This window comes from Pseudophryne corroboree, chromosome 5, assembly GCF_028390025.1.
Source record: "Pseudophryne corroboree isolate aPseCor3 chromosome 5, aPseCor3.hap2, whole genome shotgun sequence".
Taxonomy (NCBI): Eukaryota; Metazoa; Chordata; class Amphibia; order Anura; family Myobatrachidae; genus Pseudophryne; species Pseudophryne corroboree.
Genome location: NC_086448.1, coordinates 218,164,592 through 218,182,974, shown reverse-complemented (window position 1 = coordinate 218,182,974; position 18,383 = coordinate 218,164,592). Strand labels below are relative to the sequence as shown.

The window sequence follows — 18,383 nt, the reverse complement described above, 5'->3', positions numbered from 1 at the left end:
GTTCTATAAGTTTGATACCCTAGCTGAGGAGGACCTCCTGTTTGCTCAATCGGTGCTGCAGAGTCATCCGCACTCTCCCGCCCGTTTGGGAGCTTTGGTATAATCCCCATGGTCCTTACGGAGTCCCAGCATCTCTAGGACGTTAGAGAAAATAAGATTTTACACTTACCGGTAAATCTATTTCTCGTAGTCCGTAGAGGATGCTGGGCGCCCGTCCCAAGTGCGGACTTCTTCTGCAAGACTTGTATATAGTTATTGCTTACATAAGGGTTATATTATAGTTCATCGGTTTGGACCGAGATAATGTTGTTTGTTCATACTGTTAACTGGGTAGTTTATCACAAGTTAAACGGTGTGATTGGTGTGGCTGGTATGAATCTTGCCCTTGGATTAACAAAAATCCTTTCCTCGTACTGTCCATCTACTCTGGGCACAGTTTCTCTAACTGAGGTCTGGAGGAGGGGCATAGAGGGAGGAGCCAGTGCACACCCAGAGTCTAAAGTCTTTCTTAAAGTGCCCATGTCTCCTGCGGAGCCCGTCTATTCCCCATGGTCCTTACGGAGTCCCAGCATCCTCTACGGACTACGAGAATTAGATTTACCGGTAAGTGTAAAATCTTATTTTATCCTTCATTTTTTGAGGATTCCCTTTTTTTGTAGCTGTAAGCTTCCATTACCTGCATTGCTTTGTGTTTTCATTTAACATGATATGAAGTAGTTAAGTCATATCCTCCTTCTCCAAAGTTATAGCTGACTCTGGCGCACGGTAGTATTATTTTGCTGGTGAAACACCAGTTCTATGAAAGCTCTGGCCTATGACCCCTGCTTGGGTGACCTGTTCTCTTGGGATTTTGTTTTTATTACCTTTTATCTTTGCTTAAAAGTATAAGGGCACTACATCCACATCTTGGAATATGGTGTAAATACAGCAGCGAGATCTCATGAAAACATTTAAAAAATAACTTGTGAGTTACATATCATTTTTATATTAACTCGTTGGCAGATAGTGAAACAGAAAATCATACGACCACATTTGAAAGAGTTTACGAATGAGCCAAAGCTAAAGTAGCTATTTTCGCTGCGTGCAGGTGATTTCTCAAATGAACACCGCCACATCAGTTGCTAATAGTCTCTCCTTTTATTTTAAAGTATTGGTGTCGTCTTTTCCAGCACGACTAGATAGTGCTTACTTCTTAGTTTTTGATTTTACGGTGTGTTTGTTGGTATCAAGCAATGAAGGAATTGGCGGTAACAGGTTTTTTCCAAGTAGGAAACAAAGTGACCCAAAAAATATATCTCTGATCACTGCATCTTATTTGGCTTTAGAATTATATGTAACACAGCCCACTGAAAGAAAAAAGTTTAGTTGCCAGGATATTAGGATGAATTTAGGCTATTTCGAGGTTGCAGAATTAAAAAAATATATATATTATATATTTTCGAATTGACTCTAGTTCTTGAGATACTGGATGCCTTCAATTAGTAGGGAGCTTAGCTGTAACCCATGCATATGTGAATCTACCGGAACATTCTAGAAAGTGAGACATGCCAATGTTCTAGGTGTAAACTCTGCGCTCATTCCAGAATATTCCCTCTCTGTATACAAGTCCGTGTATCTCACTAATTAGAGCCAATCTAGCAAAACTGATCTATCTGGAATCCGCATCACAAAGTTACCCCAAAATAACTCTAATATGATTGCTAATAACAGAGTGTTGATCAGTGTAATACATAAATGAAAGTGGTAATTGGGCCATTGGTACGGAGTTCAGTAGGTACAGCTACTATTGCAGCCCCTTTTATGCAGTAGCCAATGAAAGTAAAGACCAAGAACTTTTCCAATCTTAAAGTATACTATAGTAGACCTTCCTATAGAACATATTTTATATATTTAATAAATATATATGTATATATCATTGTTAGTTGTGTAAAATTATTGTCCAAGCCAGTAAGGAAACAGTGATAAATGGGTTTTAGGGGGTCATGGGTCGGAGTTGTTCCTTCTCAATTTCTTTCGTCTCATCAAGGGGGCACAAACCACGTGTGCTGACGAGTCTATGCTTTGGAGAGGAGAATGGAGCTTCTCTCTGGTAGGTCACTTTGTATTCTTTATATTGAAAATAATAGTATTTTATACTATATTGGCTGATAAATAACCACATAGTGGGGGAACATAACATCATATATAGCAGTCCATTACAGAGTATGTTATAAGGTCTCAGTGTTCAGGGTATTTTTGAAATGGATTCTTAGCCTATAGCGGGGGGTATAGTCAGGGCTGTGACTGTTAAGCCCCTGGTTAGCTCCAGGACTCTGGCACTGTAGAAGGGAGTGTGGGGGTGGAGGCTTGGAGTCACAAAGATTGCTCTACAGTCAATGGATATGAATGTTCATTGATTGGAACATTTTCTGTCTTGCACTTGTGTAGAATATTCATATTTAATATTCGTTTTTGTTTTGTTTTTTATTATGGATGTATTGAAACTGAATGCTAATGTGCACAATTGCCCATAAATGTGTCTGTATTGGGGAACAAGTTGAATACTGACCTCTTGTGACCTGATGTAAGTGGTATTTTGAACAACTAATGCATGTACAGTGAGAACGCCTGAATGACGACAGAGTAGAATTGCCCATATCTGAGAAGTGTGTTGCATTAATCTATATACCACATCATTGGGTTAGTCCCTGTGTGAGTGCTTTAGTAATGACTGACCCAGAATACTAGACGTGATCTGTACAGCACAGCCCATGCCCATGTTCATAGTAATTCTTTTTACAGTAGTATAGGATTAAAATCTATATTGGGAGCAGACTAACTTGTGTGTTTGACTTTGTTTCCAACCTCAGGAAGTGGAACAGACCCGAAGTGCTGTAGATGAAGACAGAAAAATGTACCTTCAAGCTGCTATAGTGCGTATCATGAAAGCACGCAAAGTGCTGCGACATAATGCACTGATACAGGAGGTAAGGAGTCTTTCCTACACGTGCATGCATACAGTGCTGGAGCATGTCTTCTTTACCCCATCTGCATACACTTGGCTCTTCCATGTGACAGGACAGGAACCCCCTCTGACGTCCTACGGTGGGGAGCATTGAATGGTTGGGGGGATGTTCCCAAGTTAGGAGACTCCAATTTCCCATATTGTGGTGGATAAAACGGCTTACTGCCAGTTTGGTAAACAGAACAGTTATGATCATAACAATGTTTCTCTAACGTCCTAGTGGATGCTGGGGACTCCGTAAGGACCATGGGGAATAGACGGGCTCCGCAGGAGACTGGGCACTCTAAGAAAGATTTAGTACTACTGGTGTGCACTGGCTCCTCCCTCTATGCCCCTCCTCCAGACCTCAGTTAGAATCTGTGCCCGGCCAGAGCTGGGTGCTTTTAGTGGGCTCTCCTGAGCTTGCTAATAAAGTATTTTAGTTAGGTTTTTTATTTTCAGAGAGCTTCTGCTGGCAACAGACTCTCTGCTACGAGGGACTGAGGGGAGAGAAGCAAACCTACTAACTGCGGCTAGGTTGCGCTTCTTAGGCTACTGGACACCATTAGCTCCAGAGGGATCGAACACAGGACCTGACCTTGTCGTCCGTTCCCGGAGCCGCGCTGCCGTCCCCCTCGCAGAGCCAGAAGACAGAAGCCGGCAGAAGCAAGGAGACATCGAAATCGGCGGCAGAAGACTCCTGTCTTCACATGAGGTAGCACACAGCACTGCAGCTGTGCGCCATTGCTCCCGCATTACACCCACACACTCCGGTCACTGTAGGGTGCAGGGCGCAGGGGGGGGCGCCCTGGGCAGCAATTAAGTACCTCCTGGCAAAAGCAGCATATATACAGTTGGACACTGTTATATGCATGAGCCCCCACAATTAATTTTACACAAAATCGCGGGAGAAGCCCGCCGCTGAGGGGGCGGGGCCTTCTTCCTCAGCACTCACCAGCGCCATTTTCTCTCCACAGATCCGCTGAGAGGAAGCTCCCCAGGCTCTCCCCTGCACGATAGAGAGGGTGTAAAAGAGAGGAGGGGCACATAAATTTGGCGTAAAAAACAATATATACAGCAGCTACTGGGTTAACACTAAGTTACTGTGTGATTCCTGGGTCATATAGCGCTGGGGTGTGTGCTGGCATACTCTCTCTCTCTGTCTCTCCAAAGGGCCTTGTGGGGGAACTGTCTTCAAATAGAGCATCTCCTGTGTGTGTGGTGTGTCGGTACGTGTGTGTCGACATGTCTGAGGTAAAAGGCTCCCCTAAGGAGGAGATAGAGCAAATATGTGTGTGAGAGGGTGTCTCCGTCGACAACGCCGACACCCGTTTGGATATGTGTAAGAGCTGAGGTGAATTTATTGCACAAAAGATTAGAGAACAGACAGGAAATCTACCCTTGTCTGTCCCTATGTCACAGAGACCTTCAGAGTCTCACAATGCTCACTATCCAAAATTATAAACACTGATATCGACACGGAGTTTGACTCCAGTGTCGACTACGATAATGCAAAGTTACAGCCAAGTTGGCTGAAAAGTATTCAATATATGATTATTGTAATAAAAGATGATTTGCATATCACTGATGACTCATTTGTCCCTGACACAAGGGTACACATGTTAAGGGGAAGAAAGCTGAGGTAAATTTCCCTCCTCTCATGAGGAAAAAAAGCGGGAAACTCCAGACAAGAGACTGCAGCTTCCCACAAAAAAAAAATTCTCAAGCAGTATCCTTTCCCTACTAGGGCCAGGATGTGATGGGAATCTTCCCCTAGGGTGTCCCGTTTGCCCAGAAGGTAGCACTAGCTATTCTCAGGGATCCTGCAGATAGCGTGCACATTCTAGTATACTACTCAGACCGGCGATTGTGTCGGCATGGGTTTATAGCGCTGTGGCAGCGTGGACAGGTACCTTTATCAGCAGAGATTGAGACCCTAGTATGCATATAGATATATATATAGAAATATATATATATATATATATTAAAGATGCTGTCTTAAGTGATAGATAGATATATATATATATATATATATATATCTATCTATCTATTAAACATGCCCAAAGAGACATGAGTTATACTGGGTCCTAGAGTCAAAGCTATGTCGATTTCTGCTTGACGTGTCCTGTGGAATATGCAATGGACAGATGATGCCGACTTAAGAGGCATGTGGAAGGCTGAGGATTGTGTGGAGAAGGGTTCTCGGACCTGGTCTCCACAGCTATAGCTGGTAATTCTGATATTTTGCCTTATATTCCTGCACAGCCTAGGAAAGCACAACATTATCAAATGCAGCCTTTCGAATAAAGAAACAAGAAAGTCCGAGGTGCGTCCTTTCTTGCCAGAGGCGGGGGCAGAGGAAAGAAGCTGCACAACACAGCTAGTTCCCAGGAACAGAAGTCCTCCCCGGCTTCTACAAAAATCCACCGCATGTCGCTGGGGCTCCACAGGCGGAGCTAGGCCCGGTGGGGGCACGCCTTCGTAAGTTCAGCCACAAGTGGGTTCACTCCCTGTTAGATCCCTGGGCAATAGATTTTGTGTCTCAGGGATACAAGCTGGACTTTGAGAAGATGCCCCCTCACCGACGCCCTGCCGGTTTCCCCCCACGAGAGGGAAACAGTGTTAACTGCAATTCATAAATTGTATCTTCAACAGGTGGTGGTCAAGGTTCCCCTCCTTCAACAAGGAGGGGGTTATTATTCGACCATGTTGTAGTCCCGAAACCAGACGGTTCGGTCGGACCCATATTGAATTTAAAATCCCTGAACATATACCTGAAAGGGTTCAGGTTCAAGATGGGATCGCTAAGAGCGGTGATTGCAAGCCTGAAAAGGGGAGATTTTATGGTGACTCGGGACATAAAGGAAGCATTCCTTCATGTCCCCATTTATCCACCTCATCAGGCGTACCTCAGAATTGCGGTACGGGATGGTCATTACCAATTTCAAACATTGCCGTTTGGTCTCTCCACGAATATTCACCAAGGTAATTGCGGAAATGATGGTGCTCCTGCGGAAGCAAGGTATCACTATTATCACGTACTTGGACGATCTCCTCATAAAAGCGAGATCAAGAGAGCAGTTGCTGAACAGCGTATCGCTTTCTCCGGAAGTGAAACGGCAACACGGCTGGATTCTATATATTCCAAAGTCGCAGTTGGTTCTTACAGCTCATCTGCCTCTCCTAGGCATGATCCTAGACACAGACCAGAAAAAGGGTTTATCTCCCGAGAGAGAGAGCTCAGGAGCTCGTGACACTGGTCAGGAATCTATTAAAACTAAAACAGGTGTCAGTGCATCACTGCACTCGAGTCCTGGGAAGGAGGGTGACATCATACGAGGCCATTCCCTTCGGCAGGTTCCATACCTTCCAATGGGACTTACTGGACAAGTGGTCCGGATCACATCTTCGGATGCATCGGTTAATCACCCTATTCCCCAGAGCAAGGGTGTCTCTCCTGTGGTGACTGCAGAGTGCTCACCTTCTCGTAGGTCGCAGATTCGGCATTCAGGACTGGGTCCTGGTGACCACGGATGCAAGCCTCCGAGGGTGGGGGGCAGTCACACAGGGAAGAAATTTCCAAGGGCTGTGGTCAAGGCAGGAGACTTGCCTTCACATCAATATCCTGGAACTAAGGGCCATATACAACGCCCTAAGTCAAGCGGAAACCCTGCTTCGCGACCAACCGGTTCTGATCCAGTCAGACAATATCACCGCAGTGGCTCATGTAAACCGCCAAGGCGGCACGAGGAGCAGGGTGGCGATGGTAGAAGCCACCAGAATTCTTCGCTAGGCGGAGAATCACGTAAGCACACTGTCAGCAGTGTTCATTCCGGGAGTGGACAACTGGGAAGCAGACTTCCTCAGCAGGCACGACCTCCACCCGGGAGAGGGGACTTCACCAAGAAGTCTTCATGCAGATTGCAAATCGACGGGAACTGCTACAGGTGGACATGATGGCGTCCCGCCTCGACACAAAGCTAAAATGGTATTGCGCCAGGTCATGGGACCCTCAGGCATTAGCTGTGGATGCACTAGTAACACCGTGGGTGTTCCAGTCGGTCTATGTGTTTCCTCCTCTTCCTCTCATACCAAAGGTGCTGAGAATTGTAAGAAAAAGAGGAGTGAGAACAATACTCATTGTTCCGGATTGGCCATGAAGGACTTGGTACCCGGAACTGCAAGAAATGCTCACAGAGGACCCATGGCCTCTGCCTCTCAGACAGGACCTGTTGCAACAAGGGCCCTGTCTGTTCCAAGACTTACCGCGGCTGCGTTTGACGGCATGGCGGTTGAACGCCGGATCCTAGCGGAAAAAGGCATTACGGATGAAGTTATTCCTACGCTGATAAAGGCTAGGAAGGACGTGACAGCAAAGCATTATCACCGTATATGGCGAAAATATGTTGCTTGGTGTGAGGCCAGGAAGGCCCTACAGAATAATTCCAGCTGGGTCGATTCCTGCACTTCCTACAGTCAGGAGTGACTATGGGCCTAAAATTAGGGTCCATAAAGGTCCAGATTTCGGCCCTATCTATTTTCTTCCAAAAAGAACTGGCTTCACTGCCTGAGGTTCAGACGTTTGTTAAGGGAGTGCTGCATATTCAGCCACCTTTTGTGGCACCTTGGGATCTTAACGTGGTGTTGAGTTTCCTGAAATCCCACTGGTGTGAGCCACTTAAGACCGTGGAGCTAAAGTATCTCACGTGAAAAGTGGTCATGCTGTTGGCCTTAGCTTCGGCTAGGCGTGTGTCAGAATTGGCGGCTTTGTCATGTAAAAGCCCCTATCTGGTTTTCCAGATGGACAGGGCAGAATTGCTGACTCGTCCGCAATTTCTGCCAATGGTGGTGTCATCTTTTCATTTGAACCAACCTATTGTGGTGCCTGCGGCTACTTGTGACTTGGAGGATTCCAAGTTGCTTGACGTAGTCCGGGCTTTGAAGATTTATGTAACCAGAACGGCTGGAGTCAGGAAGATTGACTCGCTGTTTATCCTGTATGCATCCAACAAACTGAGTGTTCCTGCTTCAAAGCAAACTATTGCTCGCTGGATCTGTAACACGATTCAGCAGGCTCATTCTGCGGCTGGATTGCCGCATCCAAAATCAGTGAAAGCCCATTCCACAAGGAAGGTGGGCTCTTTTGGGCGGCTGCCCGAGGGGTCTCGGCATTACAGCTTTGCCGAGCTGTTACTTGGTCGGGTTCAAACACATTTCCAAAATTCTACAAGTTTGATACCCTGGCTGAGGAGGACCTTGTGTTTGCCCATTTGGTGCTGCAGAGTCATCCGCACTCTCCCGCCCGTTTGGGAGCTTTGGTATAATCCCCATGGTCCTTACGGAGTCCCCAGCATCCACTAGGACGTTAGAGAAAATAAGATTTTACTCACCGGTAAATCTATTTCTCGTAGTCCGTAGTGGATGCTGGGCGCCCGTCCCAAGTGCGGACTTTCTGCAATACGTGTATATAGTTATTGCTTAATTAGGGTTATGTTATGTGGCATCTATTGGTTGATGCTCTGTTGTTTGTTCATACTGTTAACTGGGTAAGTTTATCACAAGTTATACGGTGTGATTGGTGTGGCTGGTATGAGTCTTACCCTGGATTCCAAAATCCTTTCCTTGTAATGTCAGCTCTTCCGGGCACAGTTTTTTTAACTGAGGTCTGGAGGAGGGGCATAGAGGGGGAGCCAGTGCACACCAGTAGTACTAAATCTTTCTTAGAGTGCCCAGTCTCCTGCGGAGCCCGTCTATTCCCCATGGTCCTTACGGAGTCCCCAGCATCCACTACGGACTACGAGAAATAGATTTACCGGTGAGTAAAATCTTATTTTTCCATTTCCGTCATTATAAGACAAGTCTCTTCACTGTTTTTTTGCTGTTATGTAATAGAATCAAGAGGCTGTCTTCAGTCAGAGGTATAATTGAATGTCGTACTTAGTTCTCCTATTCTAACTAGCTAGAGTCCTGTCCTGTGACATTACTTAGTGCACATTATTGCTTTAGAGAACATTTTTTAAAAAAACAGCCTGTGGTCAGCATTCTAGAGAAAATATATCATGAACATGTGGCTGGTATAGGATTTGTAAGAGACAGATAAATGTGGCCAAGTTCTGAGCTAGCTTTGTGTGCTTTAGTTAATACAGTATAAAAAAAAATCTGATTTTTGTGGAAATGTCTTTTCAACTTTTTTTTTTTTTTGTGGGGTGGGGGGGTAGGGTTCCCCCACTGTCACGGCAATTGGTTCTATGTACAGGGCAGCTGCACAGCTGTAACACATACAGGAATAACTATGAAAGAGGGCAATGGCCTGATGATCATGCACGGACCATTTCTCATTTGTCTGTTAAGAAAAAATTGAGTTTTGCACTTCCTTTTCATGGCGTTTATTCCAATTACTACATGTCAGTTGCTCCAAAACTAAGCTCCAACTTTATCAATGTGCATTGATTAAAAAATAAAATGTGTCCCTATTATTTGAGAAAGAAATCCCTATATTGCAGTAATATTGTAAAAATAGGGCACATAATAGCAGGGATGTAGAATGCATATTATATGTATTATCAGTCCATTTTTCAAATATTGGAGGCACACATTTGGTTTTGAAACATTACTGGAGGCACTGCATTGGGGTGTTAGGTTTAGGCACTAAGGGGGATGGTTAGGATTAGGCACTGGGGGGGTGGTGGTGTTAGGTTTAGGCACTAAGAGGTTTGGCTGCGGGGAAGGGGGGGGGTTTAGGTTTAGGCACCACCACGGGAGCGGTTAGGGTTAGGCACTAGGGGGGAGGTTAGGGTTAGGCTGCGAGAAGGGATGCTTAAGGGGTAGGAGTAAGGAGGGGACATACTTACCTCTCCCCTGTCGGTATTACAGATATCTGGATTCTGGCGTCGATATTGTGACAGCCAGCATCCCGTCTGATAGTCTTATCATAATGAACCCATATGTGGCTCTTTGTATGTTTTGCATGTAAAATACCAAGATGGTGATTAGACTGCTGGATTTCAATTGGTCAGTTTTGCATTAATTTTATACAGCGGTTACCCCCAGCCCCCGTCTGTCAACAAAAGAAAGAAAACGCATAAAGTGTTATCCTTGTGCACCAATTCCTAGGGCAGTGAAGGGATGACCAATCTGAGACACCTATTATCATACACAGGTTGACATTTTATTTATGTTGGATCCTGCTTAGAAATTCTCTTGGCTAATGAGCTCTCAAAATGGTGCAGGTTTTCTGTCTCTGTGTTATATCTCATATATTTGGAAATTTCCTTGCACTTGTGGGAACAGGGAACTGTGTGCGATTGTGTAAGGGAGGACAAGGCTGCACGTGCCTGGGCCTGTGTCCTATGTGTGGAGGAGAATGGAGGTGAATTGGAAACCCTGCTCCACCCACCAAGAACCAAACAGTAGTGATGTCAGGCCCCTGTCACTGATGTAGAACATTTGTGGTGTCGCGTGCATCTCTGCATGATACAAAGTAGGAGGCTTCCATGAACTTATTTCAGTCAGACATTGGGGTTTATTCATGAAGCAGTGAAAACAGTGGAGAAATAGACCATTGGATTAGTTGCCCATGGGAACCAATCAGCATCTCCCTTACATTTTATAGAATGTACTTGATAAAAGCTTCCTTCAAAGCGGATTGTTTGCCATGGGCAACTTCTCTACTGGTCCTTTTCTCTATTCTTTTCACTGCTTCATGAATAGACCCCAAAGTCACTTCAAACAATATTGTACCTTGTCGGTTACTGACTTTGAATTATTCTCCATTTCAGCAGAAATGTAAATCTGTTCCTTGTATGCTTCCGAAGTTCATGAACATTGGTTGCCTACACAGGTCACTGCAGCCATTTTGTGGGGTAAACAATTGTCAGATATGAGAGTGCAGCATATCCATTAGCACAGACTGTGATATCAAAATGAGTAATGTCTGCGTTTTAATCCTGAAAATGCAGCTGAATTAACTGTTAGTTCAATCCACAAAATATCTGCCTGTCCCCAGCATACTCAGGCCCTCTCCTGTCAGTGCTTGTACCACTTTAACCATAACTAGCGCCTGTTAGTCAGAAAGTGGTACTCTTGCATCTCTGATAATGACAGATAATATACCGATATCTTGGGTCACATTATAGTTCTCCGTTACACCGGTTTCTGCTAACGACCATATCTGCCCAGGTGCCCGATGTTACTGGCGATTTCCTGTGTGTGTCAGCTTGTGCTCCTGATAACACACCACCCTGTGGGCTGTAAGAGGACAAGGTCAAAATCCACAGACATAGAGGACAGCGGTGTGAATATAATGTCTCATCATCATCTTCTAAGGGTGTGGTATGGCTGACCGACGATCATACCGACGCCGGGAACCCGGCGGGGAGGGGCGAGTGCAGCAAGCCCCTTGCGGGCTCGGAGGCGACCGCTTCTGTTCCCACTCTATGGGTGTCGTTGACACCCACGAGTGGAAATAGTCCCTGTTGGTTGGCATGCCGACCGTCGGGATAGTGAGGGGGCGGGATTTGGGGGGAGGTCATGTGACCGTCGGTCTGCTGACCGCCGGTCACATGAATACCACTCTCATCTAACTGTACCACCATGATTCAGTGCATTGTATGATCATGTAATATCTGTACCACAGACTATGAATGCACTGGCAAAGTCTATTGGCAGTGTGTACAATGAATTGAAATTTGATATAATATAATAGAGGCAGGTGGTGTTTTCTTGTGTGTGCTGCAGCATTGTGATCGCATCATAACATTTGGAAGCTGGTTCCTGCCACTGACTACAATACAAATGAGAAGCCTGTTCTAAGATTTGATGTATTAATGTGCATGATGGAACATGTGATGGCCCAATTTCATTCTATTTAAGTATGTTCCAATCCCTACCCTGCTGCTTTTACGGAGGGAAATGTCTGTGGGGCCCCTGAAGCCTGCTTCATGGATTAGAGTTACTGGATTTCAACATTATACTCCATTATCTTCCTATATCTTTAAAAAAAATAACAAAAAACCTTTGTGAATATCAGGAGTTACCGTTTTTTGCTTATCTGTCTTACAAATATGCGTGGGGTAGGCACTATAAGGGTAAGAACTATACATCACAAAGCTGTGGCAGGCATGCTGGGATGTGTAGTACCAGAGCAGCTGGAGTGCCACACGTTTACCCAGAAGCCTTCACTACTTACCTATAGGCAGTTTTGTTCTTAAATATTGTGGCGTACTATGTCTACATGTGAATGTAGCACCAGGAGTCTTTTCTACTGGCAGCGAGAGGCCATTGTTCCTGTTGGTGATCACCCATCCATCTGTCACATTGCATGTTGTTCTGAGTTACATAACTCAATCTAATACACTAAACAAAGCATCGCCCTCATCAAATATTAACTTTGTTTCCATAACCCATATTTATAGACCGTTCATCCAGCCACGATCCCATCATCTGCCATATGCTATGATTGGTCTTTGCTGTTATTATAAGTGCATAAAATGGTTTTCTAGGAAAAATACTTTGGCATTGAAATATGCCCTAATTACACAGAAATGTTTCACATTATATAGAGTATTTATAAATATGCTGAGAATGCAGATCATTATCTGCCTGCTCATATATAGCTATTCTTCATGTAAGAAGTCTCAGCTTTACTAAAGAGGTGTCCTCATATGTGATAGCTGTAGTCGCTCTTAATAACCCTACAAGGCACGCCATGACCTATGGGACTTGGTTTGTGCTGAGCATCATTTACGTGTGATTCTACCTCTTAGGCACAATGCGATGTGACAGAACCACTCCACAAGAACTGTGCTGATTAATTTGATATGACTCTTGTATATCTGTGTGCAGCTGAGACTCTGAATCTGTACAGGAAGTGCTACAATGCAGCAGCTGCAGCTTTTTCTCCAGCAAAGTTCCGTTGGGCTTCGTATACGCACAAACAAGTGTTGCATACCAAATTAATCCGTGCAGTTTAGTGAAGCTGTTTTGTTGCATCCGATGGCAGCTAAGATGCAAAAGGGTTTCTACATCACTCTGTGCAGCTAATTAGAGGGGGGGTGTCCAATCACCAGCTCTAATTTTTCAGCCGAAAAAAAACAAGCCATTATCGGGCTATCTAATTATAGCCCTTTTTTGGGCCGAAAAAGGACTATACATGGGATCTGAGAATTTTCCAGACCCATGAGTTTTCGTGAAAAAAAACTGGTCTCTAAGGGCTGGTTTTCTGGGATATTGTTGTGTGCCTGAGGCACACAAAACAGAATTTCCGATAAGTGCCGGCTATTGGGGCTAATTGGATAGCCACCTGGGGATCCATTAGCCACAGTAATTTACCACGGCTAATTGGATACCACCCTAGGTGTATGAAAGCACATCTGCATGTGTTGTATATAGAGTTGTTCCAATTCTTCTGTAACTGTAACAGTTCCCGGAGGTGAATTCCTAATGAAATAGTTATTTCTTACGATTTGGTTTTTAATCTGTGCCTCCAGTAGCTTGGATTTATTTGATAAAGAACTGTTCACTTCTATACCAGAGACTCCCAACCCCTATCTCTGACCTAGGCCCCCACCCCCATCTGTGAGCTCTGCATTTATGTAATTTAGCTGTATACTCCACTGGTTCTACTAGACAGTGAGCTTTTGCAGGCTTTTTGACTCATTTAGTTTTTACTGTACAGGGTTAATTTGCAGGCGACACTGGATTAATCTAGAATGATCATAATATAACAGTATACATGGCCTCTGCGACTCTGTCCTTTCATTGTTCTTGTCCTACCTCACCAACAGCTCCTTTTCTGTGTTTAGATCGGTCTTTATCTCCCCATCACCTCCTCTACCTATTACTGTACCCCAAAGGTCGTCCTCCAGCTGTTCTCCCATTCACCTTAGTATGTAAGCATTTACCGGCAGGTCCCTTCTCCCTTTTGTTCTTTCCTAGCACACTCATTGTCACCAGTGCTATGTTCCCTTTTCTTGTTCTCCCCATCAGCTACTCTGATTCTTTTTGTTCACCCACATGTTGGGCATTGCAGGTTTCTTGAGTACTTTGTGGATTCCCACCAGTGACTCCTGCTTTTCCTTTTGCAGAAGAAGGCTTTCTGCAAACCATATTATGTTGTTCCATTGTGTTACATATTTGTTTATGTGAAGCAGACGATTGCTTACCATTGGCCTGTGAAACATTTGATTCTTTAAATGGATTTTACAAACCTTATTCAGATTATATTGACATTACTTAAATAATATTGACTGTATTACCATGATGGTTCTGTTTGTCCATGGATTTCTGCAAAACCATAACCCTACTAACTAGGACATGTGTGGTTACTTACTCAGTCTGTTAGTGTACCCCATGCTGTATGCAGGCAGATGTCATAATACAGTTGACTAAAGGCTCGTACTGTGTGTATATGTGAAAATAATTACTGCATTTATTTTGCATGTTCAAGCTTGCATTGTGTGTTTCGCAGGTTGTTACACAAGTGCACTGTAATGTTGGTGGTTTGTATTTATGCATGTGGTTCTAAACCTTTGCCCAGCATCAGAGCTCCATTGTATTATAATTGTATCTCCTGCTTGCACGTGTGCCATTCGTTTTGAAGCATGATGGAACACATTGTAGCCAATCAGATCAGTGTACTGACAGAAGCTTGTCGGGCGTTATAGTCTAATCTGGTTGGAGGCAGTGACCTGTCCACTTATGTAGTTGTCTGTGTACGAACGTATTTTCTAACATTGCCCAAAGGTGTGCTAAACCCATAGCTTCCAGTCTGCTATATCTCTTATATGTCACTCTAGTGTAAGTTATGCAGGCCACTCCTGCTGTGCTGATGCAGCTTATGTCCGGCAGTTGGCTTGGTCTGCTGAAATAACTGACGTTACCTGGCACGTTAGTGCACGAGGTCAGGAAATGCAATACTATTTTGTTCACATTCACCAGCCTCCCTGATATCAGAAGTGACCCAGCTCATCAAACAGATGGGCACAATGGCTGGTGTCATCCACTTCACCTACGTTTGTGGCTACGTTGGACACTGATGCTGTTGCATTGTGGTGCTTATGTTAAAACTTGCGGATTATTTTCCCTTATTCCGTTTGACATTCATAAATGGAGTTTTATAAAGTAAACCCCACATTTGTCTGTAGCACGTTTGTCAATACCTGCTGATTTTAAGATTGTGTGAATTGTGCTGTTGGTGGGGTTTTGGTAGGGAAAGCCGGTGGTCAGAATACCAACCACAGCATCCCGACGATAAGACTCCGGACAGGTGAAGGGGAGAATACTTACCTTCCCCACATGGCCCCCTAACCCTCCCTGCAGTCTAAACCTAACCTCCCCCTGCAGTCTAACCCTCCATGGCGGTGTCTGAACATTACCCCCCTTCCTGCAGGCTAAACCTACCCCTACCCACTGCAGCCTAATCCTTAACGTCCAGGGGGGTCTAAACCAAACCCCCCCTCGGTCCGCAGCCTAACCCCTCTCCCCCCCCCCCCCCTTCCCTCCTTTCCACACAGCCTAAACCAAACCTCCCCACGCTCCCACCACCCCCCTGTGGCTTACCTCTCCAGAGTCCCGGCACTTGGTCTGTCAGGATTCCGCGGGCCGGGCAAGTGATCCGATTAGGATAAGGTATAGTATAACATTACTATACAGTATATTGCATCAATGTGATGCGATATATGGCTTACCTGCCTACTTTACTTATCTTCTCTCTGGGAGATGCTGCTGACAGGTTTGGGGATGGATCTGACTCCTCCTCATTATGCCCCACCCCTATTGTGTCATAATACCACAAGTCCTTGCAGACCCAAGATTCCCCATATCTCCCCCTTCCTGCATACCACTAGTAAGTGGATGGGTTGCCAAAGATCCACCTACAGTTCTGGGGGTGCCGAGGACCTCACACAAAATCGGGAGTCTCCCGCAACTTCCAGGAAAGTAGGCAAGTATGATGTATAGTGATTTTTTTTTTTTCCAGTATCCATTTCATGTTGTAAATGAATAGAGCACTGAGGGTCTTGTACATGGACCCACTGGCTCTTTTCACATATATAAACATGCCTGTTGTGGTAGAATGTGTGTTATTTTCAACATGAAGAACACTGTCCCTGTCTGCATACCGGTGCATTGCTGTGAGCAAACAATGGAGTCGCTACACGTGTGGTCTAGGCCTATAACTAGTCCGTGCTGCCGCTCTGCCTTATGAAACAAAGTAAATCTCTTTACTCTAGTAATCCATGTATGCTTAGGCCAGTGGTCAGGGAACAGGGGTAAATTTCCCCAAATAGGGTAAAAATGAAATTCCTGGGGTAATGGACGCTCGCGCTGCCGAGACACAGCCCCGTCCAGCAACGGCCGGTTCACGATGTGACGTGCTGACGTCACACCGCACTCACTCCTGCCCGCCCTGCGCTGTACTCCTGGCAGCCCTGTGCTGTGTTTCTGGCTGCGGTGTGACGTGCTGATGTCACACCGCGCTCCCTCATGCCACCTGTCGTCCTGCACTGTCCTGCTCGCGGCCCGCCAACCCACACACACAACTTGAAGTGTTCTGTGGCTGACCGCTGACGGAGTTCCGCAGGATCAGACAGTGGCCCACATAACAGTGGGAAATTCCCACTGACATTACTGAGCTGAGGATGATACCATCTTTTTCCTAAAAGTCGTGTCTTCCCCCTTCCCCCCTCATACATCTTTCTTACATTCTTTCTGGTGTTTTGGGTAGAAAGTGCTAATTAACCCATTCATTGCCAAAAAATAATTGCCAAAAATAATAATTATATATATATATATATATACACACACACACACAATCTCAGAAATGCCATGTAAACAGTGATAACCAGTATATAGGCACAATAATATATGATTTCCCTCCTTTCAAATCAAGGGGGTAACGTCGGCGTATCTAAATATATTTTGGGGTAAAAGGTAAAAAAAAGTTCCCTGGCTTAGGCAATGAGATTCAGATTTACTCTTTAGGGTACATTTACTAAAGCTTCTAAAATAGATGAGTGGTGTTGCCCATAGCAACCAATCAGATTTTAGCTATCATGTTTCTATTGCATCCTAGAAAATGGTAGACAGAATCTGATTGGTTGCTATGTGCAACACCACCACTTGTCTGCTTAAGAAGCTTTAGTAAATCTACCCCTTAGAATTGAGTGTAATGTGTAGACAGGCCAGTCTGTTGCACACAAACTTTCTCTCCGAAGCGGTCATTTACTTTTCCTGCTCATTCTGAAATCTTCCTGTTACAGTGAATGTGATATGTTATGTGCTCTCCCCACAGGTGATCAGCCAGTCCAGAGCTCGCTTTAACCCAAGCATCAGCATGATCAAGAAGTGTATTGAGGTTCTCATAGACAAGCAGTACATAGAGCGCAGCCAGGCCTCCGCAGATGAATACAGTTACGTAGCATGATGCTGTCCTCACGTTGGCGAATGTGAAAGGAATTCATCACCGTCACTGTTTGGTGAAGAAGCAGGTCTTTTGCCTCCATACTCGGTCCCGCGGCAGTCCCTGTCTTTCTGCTGTTTACAACATCACCAGTGCCACGTCATGCGTCAAGAGAAAATGCCTATAAATATTTCAAGCTCATGCCATTGTAACATTTCTTACAACGCTACTAAACGGAATGAGTGAAGTATTTCTGGAATGTGGAAATTAATTTTTTTTGTTTTTTATTTTGGTTGGGTAACTACTTTTTCTCCCCTTCCTCATCACGTTTGCAGTTGATGTGGGTTTATTTTTTTTTTTAAATATATCTTAAAGGACCTAAAGTGAAAACTAAATATTGTAATATTAAAAAAAAAACAAAAAACTAATAATTGTATCTACTTTAAAATGTACAAAATGACAAACATGATATTGCTGCTTGTCAGATTACAAAATAAAGAAATGTACGAAGAAAGATGAAGATAATTCTCTGAGAGCGTCAGGAATAAGAATTCTGGATTAGTGTCCTGTGACTAGCACATGATCTGGAGTGGAAACGCAGAATGACCTCTGTTTCGCAGTTCATAGTTTTAATACAGGATAAGTGCAGGAACTTATTTTGAAAAAAATAACAATTATTGCAAACCCATATAATTTCCTAAACACTTGGTGGATTGTGAGCGTTGCCTGTTGCTTTCATGATATGCCAAGATCCTGGGAAATTGTCGTCATGTCTTGACAAGCCCATGGTCCCAGTGATCAATGTCCTTTTTTTATTGGCCATCCAAGCTGTGGTGATTACATCTGGAATGAAACAAACCGTGGGCGCTAAGCAAGTGAAGGTGGTTTACACATTCTGATGGTGAAGTCCATCTTGTAGAACAGCGGATGTTGAGGATACGACTCAGCTGGGGGCTGTATTTATTTATTTAAATAAAATATACTACAGATGTGTCCTCATTC

The 18,383-nt window shown here is 44.5% G+C and overlaps 1 protein-coding gene across 5 annotated transcripts in view; it reads left to right on the top strand.

Moving 5' to 3' along the window:
* Nucleotides 1-17,895, top strand: part of CUL2 (cullin 2) — a 267,865-nt gene extending 249,970 nt beyond the window's left edge. For 4 of the 5 annotated variants that reach the window (XM_063922125.1, XM_063922123.1, XM_063922126.1 and 1 more), the window contains 3 exons: nucleotides 2,027-2,089; nucleotides 2,850-2,966; nucleotides 17,274-17,895. In XM_063922125.1, coding sequence (XP_063778195.1) covers nucleotides 2,027-2,089; nucleotides 2,850-2,966; nucleotides 17,274-17,405 — 312 coding nt within the window. In that variant the 3' untranslated portion in view covers nucleotides 17,406-17,895. The remainder of the gene's footprint in view (nucleotides 1-2,026; nucleotides 2,090-2,849; nucleotides 2,967-17,273) is intronic. The other variant, XM_063922127.1, reaches the window with a different exon arrangement.
* Nucleotides 17,896-18,383: the final 488 nt, after the last annotated feature.